The following is a 13,213-nucleotide window of genomic DNA, read 5'->3' as shown; positions in this document are numbered from 1 at the left end:
AAAAATTTGTAGTGGAGATAAGGGAAAGAGAATGCTTTAGAGGTTAAAAATGTTATTTATATACTTTTATTTATTGTAAATTAAATTTTCCTACCCGGAAAGTTTCCGGGTTATAACCTAGTATATACTAATACTAATAAATATCCTATGTTGTTTATGTGGTAGCATGACCCATATTATCACCTTGTCGCACAATTCTTTAAATTTACTTATATTAAAAATAAGAATATTGGATTAATAATCCCAACAATTCGTCGTTGGCTGCCAATAGTTCCAACTTAAAAAATAACCACTGGTAGTCCCAACTACTGACATATTGGCCACCATTGGACCTTGACTAACAGAACTCTAACTCCTTTAGTCTCCGGTCGCCGGAAAACCGTTGTTTGGCCAGAAAAAGATTTCTAAAGGTCCAATCTAAGGATACAAAGAGGTTTGAGACGAAAATGTTGAGTTTTCTGGCTAAAAAGTTGAGTTTTCCGGCCACAAAGAAATTTTCCGGCGAAAAAGAAGTTTTCTGGTGACTTAAATAATTGAGGCTTTTACTAGAAAAAAGTTCCTAAAGATCCGTAATAAGGTTACAAAGAGGTTTGGGACGAAAATGTTGAGTTTTCCGGCCAAAAACGGTTTTCCGTCAACCAGAGACTGACGACGTTAGAGTTTTGTTAGTTATGATCCATTGGTGGCCAATATGTTAATAGTTGGGACTGTTAGTGGTTATTTTTGAAGTTGAGACTCTTAGCGGGCCAACGACGAATAGTTAGTTGAGATTATTAAAATCCAATATGCCAAAATAAAATAATATTATAACATTTACTATGATTACTACCGTGTTATTAGTTAACTTATTTGAGTCATTGTAAATATTTAAGAATTATTAAAAATAGAGCTCAATATATTTCATGAGGTTATAAGTTCATATGTGATCAAAAACCCTAATTGGGTATCAAGCCAATTACGTGCACAAAATTTCTTCCACAAACATAAATCTAGTTTATCCGAATACGGTACCTCTAAGTTATGAAATAAACGATAATGGGTAAAGGAATATATAGCTTAATGGACTTATAACTCATTTAAAGTTTAAATTCGCTAAAAAAGCACAAATCCGATCCTCCTCCTTACAAGTTACAACTCATTATATAAAGTTAAAAATTCGTCAAAAAAACACAAATCCAATTCTCCTTCTAAACATTTCCATACCATTTGTAGAATCACCAAATTTATGAAGTTATTCCTCTTTTAACCCACGCATACTTTTATAGCACACGTTACTAAAAGGGTAGTATAATTATTGTTATTGTTTGTAAATTTTTTTAAACAACTAATTTTCCTCTTTAAAATACTTACACCTCTTAAGAATTTAATCTTGGTTTCCCACAAAAGATGATTTCTCTTGACCACTAGGCTATAGCCTAAGTGACGTTGTTTTTTTAAAATTAATACAATATATCAGGGCCGTCTCCGAAAATCAAAAAAAAAAAAAATTGGCCCTATTTGAGATAAAAATTTTGGGCCCTATTCGCAAATCTTCATATAATATAAAAACTCATCAATCATTCAATCAAATATATAAATACTAAAAACGCATAATACTATGATAATTGTAATGAAGTAGATAAAACAAATTAACAAAAATAGTGTGGCAAAAATGATCAAATTATCGAACCTACTTACTAAGCGAACCGTGTGCTTCTTCTAGCAGACCCTTATTTTTGTTTAGACTAGTCACTTGGGCTTGTTAATTGAGCCATTTTTTAAAAACTTTTAAACAGACCCTTATTTAAAAAACTTTGGGTCTTTTAGCAGGCCCTTATTTATACAAACATCCAATTTTTTTAAATATATCTATATTATATATAATTTAAAAAATTTTCGAGCCCTATATTGATTTGGGCCCTGATCGCAGGCACCTCCTGCATCCGCTGATAGACGGCCCTTCAATATATTCGGGTGAGCATTGCATGACAAGCATAAATCTATATCTATACTATGTAATAAAAGAAACCATGTTAGGGACACATGGCGCTCTATGAGGCAGTCTTTAATTATTTTTCTAAATATTTATTATGGAAAATCAATTATTGATGATATTAAATTTAAAATTTGTAGAAGAGATTTTAATGATAAAGACAAAGATAACTGATAATAATAATATTTATAAAGATAAAGATTTTATTTAATTGGTAGTTTTAATTGTTTTTATATTTTGATGATAACAACAAGGATAACTGATAATCACATATTAAAATAAAAATATTTATTTTAATCAACTGTTTCATTAAAAGGATTTATTCAATACATATAGAAAATATATATTTTTTATACATGTGGTATATTTAGAATCCTACTTCTAATAAAGGATCACATTATCCCGTTTTACACTCTAATGAAATAATAATCTTAAATCATAATATCCAGCTTATCTCTTGTATATTTAATATTTTTTTACTAAAATAGTTCTTTTCTTTTTTTTTCTGCTAATTATCCAACATCAGGTATGTAACGTTCCGTATTTTTGAATTTTCTATTTATAGCTTTATCAGTTGTACTTTCCAATTGCAGTCGTTTGTACTCTCGTTTTACCCTATCTTATATTTCGAGACTTGTATCATAATGAAAAAGTGAATCGTTTTGATCATATGCTTGTTTTGATACTATGTTATGACATGTTAAAACACATTAAACTATGTCGAACACGTAAAAACAGTGGAAAGATATTCTAATCTTGGCTCTCGAAACAAGTACTAGCAAGAGATTACCCTAAACCAGACAAAATCGGGAATTCGTACGATAATTCGGTAAAATACCCAAGTCTTTGGGATAAATCAAATAATTTTGATATACATATTATTATTTAATAAATAAACTAATAATTTAAAATAAATTAATATTTTAAGTAAATAAATTATTTTAAATAAATTGATTAACATTGTAATTAATTAATTAAATAAACACTAAAAATAAAAGGGTTAGTAAACTAACTAGGTTAGTTTGTAAGGAAAAGGACAAATAACCAAGTTGGGTTAACTTGGTTATCCCTTATAAAGGGGAAACAATAACCGGGTCAGAAAAGCCAGTTAGGCCCGTTAAGTACAATCATAAACTACAGGGGCTAAAGTGTAAAATTCAGACAAAAAGGAAGAAAAGGGGGTTCTCCTGGGTGAGAACCGGCTCCAAGCTGGTTTCGAACTCGAGACCTTGACCTTAACAAACAACACACTAACCACTCGGCCGGGCATGCCACATCCAAACAAATCAGGAAACACATTAACTTTATCCTTTGATTACGGCCTTTCCTTTTCAAATGCTAACCGCCAAAACGAAAACAGCAACAACCTGTTGACTTTTTTTGAATGAACTAATTTCGGAAATCTTAATCAATTCCCAATCACTTCCTTTTTATCGTTAATTGCCAATTAAGTGGTCAAATCGTGATCTCGTTTCCGTTTTTACGTGACCTCGTAACCGCCTATATAAACCGAAGCCTCCTTCATTATTCCGACACCACAAACACCTCCGAAACCCACCACCATTCTACCCTTCTCATTCTCTCGCCGGAAACAACCTGCAACCAATTCGTTCAGACCACTGCACATTCGCCGGAGAAGAAACTGAGCCGTTGCCGGAAGACTCGCCGGAGAGGACGACTAAATCCGGTACAACCAATCCGTTTCGTCTTCGTTTTCTTTTCTCTATATATTCTGTTTCTTTTCGGTTGTATACATAACAATCGTTATTTTTTTTACTGTTATTATTATTACAAATGTTATTATTATTAATATTATTATTATCATAAGTAGAAGTATATATATATGTTAAATAAATCAAATTTCTGTTAATAGTATTAGTACACATAAAACCAGTAATATTTCAGCATTATATATATATATATATATATATATATATATATATATATATATATATATATATTGTTAATACAAATTACTGATAGTAGCATATACGGTTATAAAAATATTTATCAGATCCATTATTTCTACCAATTTACATAAATTAGAAATATTACTGCCAAAGTTAATAATTAACTGATATAAAATTATTATTATTTCTAAAACAGAATTATTATTATTGTTATTATATATATCAGAAGTATTATTAATATTATTATCATTGTAACTATCATAGGAAATTAATATTGTTATTGTTGATAATATCATTAATATTAGAAATTTATATCATTGTTGGCTAATTATTTAAATAACAAAATCAGTTATTATCAAAGTATAAGATTTATAAAATTCAGAATTTATAAAATAGAATATATATATATATATATATATATATATATATATATATATATATATATAATTATTCGGTATTATTGATATTATTAATAATATTACTTTTTTTAAGTAAACCCATTTATCATTATTGTTATTACTATTAAATTAGGATATTTCAATGTTAGTTATTAATAATTCAATTATTAAACATAAATTGTTGTATCATTACATAAAAACCAGTAAATACTTAGATCATTATTATGTTAATCTTTTTCCCAACATTAATTAACGAATTCCCAAACATAATAGGGTAATTTCTTGCAATCTCTTGTGCTTGTTGCCACCAGTGTGGATCCAAGTCGATCACTCCTTACTTTCCATGAAAACGCAACGCAATCAAGGTGAGTATACATGACCCATTTTCGTTTCACACTTTTGGGTGCAATATGTATTCTATATCAAACAACACAATCACATCAAACATTTATGCACACTCTATCCATACTCTATGTGATACATTTTAATCATGTTAGACATGTTATGCTACTGTAAACACTCATGACTATGTGTTCATTAACTTTGTACAAGCCTCCCCTAACAATGGTAGCGCTATAGGTTGAGAAACGCCCCTCTCGTTATATTAACGAGTATTGTTAGGTTAAACTATGTTAAAACCACCCGTACACTTTTGGGTTGGACACTTTAATTGCGTTAAACTTTGGTTTGGAGACGTAGAGTAACATCGTTTCGAGTATATACTGTCAATATGATATTGTATTTCACATTTGGATATGAGCAACATTTTAAACACGTATTATGCTATGTATGAAAACTTGTATACTCGCCAACATGCTTTTGTTGATTTTATTTTAATACATATTGCAGGTTGATGTTCAATAAATAAAGAAATCAAGCTAGGATGAAACTAGAAACCCATTTTAGCATAGTATTTTATTATGTTTGGTTTATGATGTACTTGAAAACAATGTATTCCATTTGATATTTATGAAATGAATTTAAATCATATTGTCACAATAGTGTTATGTTGTTTTGAGCAATTTGTTCGTCTCATCCCGATGTTTCCGCCATCGGTTGGGGTGTGACAGATTGGTATCAGAGCCATAACTATAGGGAATTAGGTAGGATTGCCTTAGTTTTCCCTAGTCTATAGTAGGAGTACTCTGATACCAGATTGGTATCAGAGCCATAACTATAGGGAATTAGGAATGCCTTGCCTAGTCTATAGTTTAAGAGCTTATTCACTATGTGTTGCTTAAAACAACTTCCTTTCTATCTTCTTTGCTTCCCTCTACTTTCTTTTGGACTCTTAATATACATGCCTTTCCTAAGGCTAACACAATAGACACTTGGAGGCTTTGAAGACACTCTCACAACACAATTGAAAAGACTCATCAAGATAGGGGTGATTCCCACACTTGGTGACGATTTTCACTCAGCTATACTTTGATTTTTGCACGAAATCTACCCTCAAGCTAAGAGTGATATCCAAACCTTGTTGGGAGTTTTCCATTTCATATTCCAGTGGACCCTTATCTTATGATAAGTACCAACCACATTAGGGTACGATGTTATCAAGTTAGAGGTGAAACTCGCACCTTGTTTAACTAGTCCCACTCCTCGATTTTCGCTCTCGCCAAAGTTTCGATTTCCCAATCGATTAAGGATGTGTAGTAACTGGAAGGACAAATATCGTTAGTCGCTCCTCGATGAGAGTATTTGTCAATTAGGCCAAAGCACGTTTCCTTAATTCGAAAAGGACTTCGATTCACTTTGGAAGTGTCATATGTTACGTTCCGTGACAATCCGTGTTTTATGTTAAATCTCTTTATGTTATCTCAATTTCTATGTGATTTTACATTGAGCGTTATATTCATTTCAATCTAGGAAGTCACAATTTACACTATTGTCGCAATCTAAAACAATTAATGATACTCCTTGGTGAACAAATTAAAGTTATTATGCTTTTATTATACATGTTACACTATGTGAAAATCTATGACATTTCATTCATTTTATTCTATGTGAACAACAATGTGAAACAATGTGCTACATGTTGCATTTATAAAAACAAATTCTTTTAAACATTATGATCAAGTCTCACCCTCATTTTGAATTCGTAGATGTCTTCATCTCGTCAACTTTCCAACTCGTCCAGAAGGTCAAGGGTTAGCTCACAAAAGAAGATGATGGCATTTATGGCCAAGCAGTTCGCTCGTCTTATCCCCAAGGTTGTGACTGAGATCCAAGCTTCCAACACCCCAAACTCTTCCATTGACTCCAAAGTTGCCCAACCTAAGACTATTGCCTTTAACTACAAGCATTTTGCCTCCTGCCACCCAAAACCCTTCACTGGCCAAGAGGGTGTGACCGTTATGTTTGAATGGTTCGACAGCATAGAGGTCACCTTCATCAATAGTGAATGCCCTGATGAGCTCAAGACACGTAGTGCTACCGGTGTCTTTCAAGCAAGAGCCCTAGAGTGGTGGACGAATGAAAGGAACATTCGTTTAAACGAGCTGGCATATGCATTGTCATGGGAGGAATTGAAACAGCTCATGATGGAGGAATTCTGCCCCCGTCATGAACAACAGAAGCTTGAGGAAGAGTTTTGGTCCCTCAAGCAAGTTGGAGACGATAATCTCGCGTATACCATTCATTTCAAGCAGCTGAGCTTTGTTGTACCTCACCTAGTCCTCACCGTTGATAGGATGATCAAGAAGTATATCCGTGGATTACCCCCTGTCATGAGAGACATTATCAAAGCAGCCCAGCTCGACAACATCGAGGCCATTTATCGACTCGCTGCTAGTTTGAACGATAATCGCGTTCGTGATAAGCAAGTCGCAACAACCACTCGGGTAGCCAACCAGGTTACCATTGACCTTGAAGCCCCAACGAATGGCAACGAGGGTAGAAAACGAAAATTTCAAAACTCGGAGTCAGGCAACATAGTTCGCGCGTGTTTCAAGTGTGGAGACACAACACACCTTCGCCCCCACTGTCCCTTATGGAACCAAGAACGACAACCAGCCCCAAAAACTCCAGCCCTCAATGCCAACCAAGCTCAAGATGCCAACACCTAATGATAGAATCGTCACGATCAGCGTTGTTCTTCAACCATCATAACTATTGCATCGTTTCTTTTCTTTTGGTCTTTCATCTTGATTTCGAGGACGAAATCTCCTAAAGCAGGGGAGACTGTAACGTTCCGTATTTTTAAATTTTCTATTTATAGCTTTATCAGTTGTACTTTCCAATTGCAGTCATTTGTACTCTCGTTTTACCCTATCTTATATTTCGAGACTTGGATCATAATGAAAAAGTGCATCGTTTTGATCATATGCTTGTTTTGATACTATGTTATGACATGTTAAAACACGTTAAACTATGTCGAACACGTAAAAACAGTGGAAAGATATTCTAATCTTGGCTCTCGAAACAAGTACTAGCAAGAGATTACCCTAAACCAGACAAAATCGGGAATTCGTACGATAATTCGGTAAAATACCCAAGTCTTTGGGATAAATCAAATAATTTTGATATACATATTATTATTTAATAAATAAACTAATAATTTAAAATAAATTAATATTTTAAGTAAATAAATTATTTTAAATAAATTGATTAACATTGTAATTAATTAATTAAATAAACACTAAAAATAAAAGGGTTAGTAAACTAACCAGGTTAGTTTGTAAGGAAAAGGACAAATAACCAAGTTGGGTTAACTTGGTTATCCCTTATAAAGGGGAAACAATAACCGGGTCAGAAAAGCCAGTTAGGCCCGTTAAGTACAATCATAAACTACAGGGGCTAAAGTGTAAAATTCGGACAAAAAGGAAGAAAAGGGGGGTTCTCCTGGGTGAGAACCGGCTCCAAGCTGGTTTCGAACTCGAGACCTTGACCTTAACAAACAACACACTAACCACTCGGCCGGGCATGCCACATCCAAACAAATCAGGAAACACATTAACTTTATCCTTTGATTACGGCCTTTCCTTTTCAAATGCTAACCGCCAAAACGAAAACAACAATAACCTGTTGACTTTTTTTGAATGAACTAATTTCGGAAATCTTAATCAATTCCCAATCACTTCCTTTTTATCGTTAATTGCCAATTAAGTGGTCAAATCGTGATCTCGTTTCCGTTTTTACGTGACCTCGTAACCGCCTATATAAACCGAAGCCTCCTTCATTATTCCGACACCACAAACACCTCCGAAACCCACCACCATTCTACCCTTCTCATTCTCTCGCCGGAAACAACCTGCAACCAATTCGTTCAGACCACTGCACATTCGCCGGAGAAGAAACTGAGCCGTTGCCGGAAGACTCGCCGGAGAGGACGACTAAATCCGGTACAACCAATCCGTTTCGTCTTCGTTTTCTTTTCTCTATATATTCTGTTTCTTTTCGGTTGTATACATAACAATCGTTATTTTTTTTTACTGTTATTATTATTACAAATGTTATTATTATTAATATTATTATTATCATAAGTAGAAGTATATATATATGTTAAATAAATCAAATTTCTGTTAATAGTATTAGTACACATAAAACCAGTAATATTTCAGCATTATATATATATATATATATATATATATATATATATATATATATATTGTTAATACAAATTACTGATAGTAGCATATACGGTTATAAAAATATTTATCAGATCCATTATTTCTACCAATTTACATAAATTAGAAATATTACTGCCAAAGTTAATAATTAACTGATATAAAATTATTATTATTTCTAAAACAGAATTATTATTATTGTTATTATATATATCAGAAGTATTATTAATATTATTATCATTGTAACTATCATAGGAAATTAATATTGTTATTGTTGATAATATCATTAATATTAGAAATTTATATCATTGTTGGCTAATTATTTAAATAACAAAATCAGTTATTATCAAAGTATAAGATTTATAAAATTCAGAATTTATAAAATAGAATATATATATATATATATATATATATATATAATTATTCGGTATTATTGATATTATTAATAATATTACTTTTTTTAAGTAAACCCATTTATCATTATTGTTATTACTATTAAATTAGGATATTTCAATGTTAGTTATTAATAATTCAATTATTAAACATAAATTGTTGTATCAGTACATAAAAACCAGTAAATACTTAGATCATTATTATGTTAATCTTTTTCCCAACATTAATTAACGAATTCCCAAACATAATAGGGTAATTTCTTGCAATCTCTTGTGCTTGTTGCCACCAGTGTGGATCCAACTCGATCACTCCTTACTTTCCAAGAAAACGCAACGCAATCAAGGTGAGTATACATGACCCATTTTCGTTTCACACTTTTGGGTGCAATATGTATTCTATATCAAACAACACAATCACATCAAACATTTATGCACACTCTATCCATACTCTATGTGATACATTTTAATCATGTTAGACATGTTATGCTACTGTAAACACTCATGATTATGTGTTCATTAACTTCGTACAAGCCTCCCCTAACAATGGTAGCGCTATAGGTTGAGAAACGCCCCTCTCGTTATATTAACGAGTATTGTTAGGTTAAACTATGTTAAAACCACCCGTACACTTTTGGGTTGGACACTTTAATTGCGTTAAACTTTGGTTTGGAGACGTAGAGTAACATCGTTTCGAGTATATACTGTCAATATGATATTGTATTTCACATTTGGATATGAGCAACATTTTAAACACGTATTATGCTATGTATGAAAACTTGTATACTCGCCAACATGCTTTTGTTGATTTTATTTTAATACATATTGCAGGTTGATGTTCAATAAATAAAGAAATCAAGCTAGGATGGAACTAGAAACCCATTTTAACATAGTATTTTATTATGTTTGGTTTATGATGTACTTGAAAACAATGTATTCCATTTGATATTTATGAAATGAATCTAAATCATATTGTCACAATAGTGTTATGTTGTTTTGAGCAATTTGTTCGTCTCATCCCGATGTTTTCGCCATCGGTTGGGGTGTGACAAGGTAATACGTAAGTTTCTAACCTAATAATAAAAAAATAAAGTAAAATGTTATAAACCATGTAATACACAACTCTCTAACCTAATAAAAAATAAAGTGAGATGCAACAATAAATAAATAGTATCTCAAAGTTCATTTTGTTAGAAAACACATCTTGATGACTAAATGTGTTAATAGATTACATTATTCATGTAGACATGCAGTGGCGGAATTGTAATATAATGAGGGGTATCACGGGCTACGGCTCAACCCCGTTTTCGTAGTGTAATTTTTTCGATTTTATATAAAAGATACCCTTTAACAAATACGGGGATACCTCTACAAAATAGGATACTTTAATTTGTTAAAATTCCAAATTTTTATAAGCACAAACCTTTTACAAAACCAAACTTGTATAATAATTAAACACAAATTAAGTATAATATAACTGAAAGACGCCCAATTGATAAACATAGCCCAAACCCCAACATAATTTCTTTTTTTATTAATGTATGATTGCTCGATAAAAAATTATTTTTGGGATACCCCTAAATTAATGGGCTAGGTCCGCCACTATAGACATGTGTTTATTTAAATCGTGCAATACACGAGTTTTTTTAAAGATGTAACTTAGTATATAAAATTATATTTATTCAACCCGTGTAATACACGGGGTTGTAACCTAGTTATGCTAATAATTAACAAATAAATTTAATCTAGTTGTATTTTTTTTTTATATTCGATTAAAAAACTCCTTAAATTTAAATTTCATACAAAACTTTAATAGATATATTCACTCTATAAATAGATAACAATCAGCCACATATTCAATGTTAGAACAGATTCCTGTCTATATAGTTGAAGTGCACTCTTATATTCACTCTATAATCACCTAAGTCTAGCTCTCATTAATACTGACAAAAATCAAAATGATACATCATTTATCACCATATATTCGTGTATATCACTATTAAATGCTGTTTGATATAGGAGAATGTCGCAGTTAAAATTTTTACATTGATTATGTCATGTATCCCTCATTTTCTTTGCGTAACGTCTTCCCAGCATCTAACCCATTTAACAATATTTGGGTGCGGTTTGGACTTCCATCCTATTGGCAAGAGGTGTGTCTCATAGTTAAAAGGTTGTGGGCTCTAACCTTGTCTTAAAAAATTATCCTAATAAATTCTAGGTGTTGCTGTTAAAAATAAAAGTAACAACAATGGTCCATGCAGGGGCGGACTCACATTGAACGGGTCGGGGTCCCGGACCCCAATGTTTTTTTAAAAAAAATAGCAGATTTGGTATATTAAATTTTATAAGAACCTCATAAATACAATTAGGTGGATACCATAGAAAGCTGGTGTAGTGGTAAATCTTCTTCTTTAAGGCAATACGTAGTGGGGCGCGACCTTCAAAAAATATATGAGGTGCATCTAGATTTGGAACATTTTTGCTATGGTAATTTTTTATTGTCTTTTATTTATTTACTTTTATATATTTATTTTTTCGTAACTTATTAGTAAAACTTTTGTATATTAAATTATATTTTAGGAATATGCCAGTTATATGGAAAACGTTATTTGAGAAACCCCACTTGGAACGACCTTCAAAAAATATATGAGGTGCATCTAGAAAAGCATGGAATACCCGGCATGATTGGTAGTTTGGATTGTCGTCAATGGCGTTGGTATAATTGTCCAACCGCATGGCGAGGTCAACATACACGGGGTGATCAAAAAGGGCCAACTTTGGTATTACAAGGTGTTGCGTCATACGACCTTTGGGTTTGGTCGGCCTTCTTTGGTGTAGCCGGGTGCTTTAACGATATTAATATGTTAGAGGCTTCACCATTAATCGAGGGCTACATTTCTGGAACTATACCAAAGGCCGGTTTCCATGCAAACGGGAACGATTACGAGCATGGCTACTACTTGGCCGATGGTATCTACCCTGAGTATTCGATTATTGTTAAAACGTTTTCTGAAACTTTCGATGAAAAAAGAAAGTATTTTAAAAAATTACAAGAGTCTTCGAGAAAGGACATCGAGAGGTGTTTTGGGGTTCTACAGCAACGATGGCATTTTATCAGAAATCCTTGTCGCATGTGGCATAAGGATAAAATACGAATGGCCATGTATGCTTGCATCATTTTGCATAATATGATCATTGAGGATGATGGAAAAGCGATATGCCAAAACTATATTCCCGAAGATTTGGTCGAACTACCCCAAGCGACAACGGAAGAGAGACTCGCAAATGCTCAACTACTGCGATCTAGAGAAATACATAACACGTTGAAGGCGGATTTGGTTGAGCATGCTTGGGCGATTCGCCCAATTCGATTAAACAATGATCACGACGAAGATTCCGAGGAAGAAGTGGTTGAGGAATTCGAAGACGGGAACTTTGAAGACGTAGGTTTAGATGCTGGAGAAAACGAAGAGGAAGAAGGAGAGAACGAAGATGACACCGAAGAATAAATTTATTTTTTAGGTGTAATTTATTTTTTAGGTGTAATTTTTTTTAGTGTAACTTTTTTTTAATTTTAATGTAGTGTTTTTTATTTAATGAAATGTTTTTTTATTTTATAAAACTTATAAATTATTTAAAAAATTGAAAATTAAATTAATTGAGTAATGATTACACAGGGGCTTTATGACTACGGCCTCAAATTGCATAAAGCCCAATAAAGCCCCTTGCTGACGTGGCATGCCACATGGCGCATAACGCCCCTTTGAGGGCTTTATGACTACACATGCCCTAACAACAAGAGGTCATGAGTTCAGTCCTTGTAAAGCTTGTTTTTTTTTTAAAATCTAGTTCAAACCTCGCTCTGATCCGACCCGAACGATGACCGGTCCGAAAATTTTAACGTTTTGTTATGAAAATTTTGAACACCGAAAAAATGGACCCCATTGAAAAAAAAATCATGGGTCCGCTACTA

The 13,213-nt window shown here is 32.6% G+C and overlaps 1 protein-coding gene across 1 annotated transcript; it reads left to right on the top strand.

Moving 5' to 3' along the window:
- The first annotated feature begins 12,101 nt into the window (after positions 1–12,101).
- Positions 12,102–12,749, top strand: LOC110931160. Its single transcript, XM_022174566.1, has 2 exons — positions 12,102–12,274; positions 12,359–12,749. The coding sequence occupies exons 1-2, from the start codon at positions 12,102–12,104 to the stop codon at positions 12,747–12,749; spliced, it is 564 nt and encodes a 187-aa protein (XP_022030258.1).
- The last annotated feature ends 464 nt before the right edge of the window (positions 12,750–13,213 follow it).

The sequence above is a fragment of the Helianthus annuus genome, chromosome 1, assembly GCF_002127325.2.
Source record: "Helianthus annuus cultivar XRQ/B chromosome 1, HanXRQr2.0-SUNRISE, whole genome shotgun sequence".
Lineage (NCBI taxonomy): Eukaryota > Viridiplantae > Streptophyta > Magnoliopsida > Asterales > Asteraceae > Helianthus > Helianthus annuus.
This window is presented reverse-complemented; position numbering and strand designations above follow the sequence as displayed.

What these genes read in the sequence shown, in the direction of transcription:
- LOC110931160 (XM_022174566.1), top strand. Translation starts at nt 12,102, where the DNA reads ATGTTAGAGGCTTCACCATTAATCGAGGGCTACATTTCTGGAACTATA. An exon ending in ACTTTCGATGAAAAAAGAAA is followed by an intron (nt 12,275 to 12,358) that starts GTATTTTAAAAA and finishes GCATTTTATCAG; the next exon opens with AAATCCTTGTCGCATGTGGC.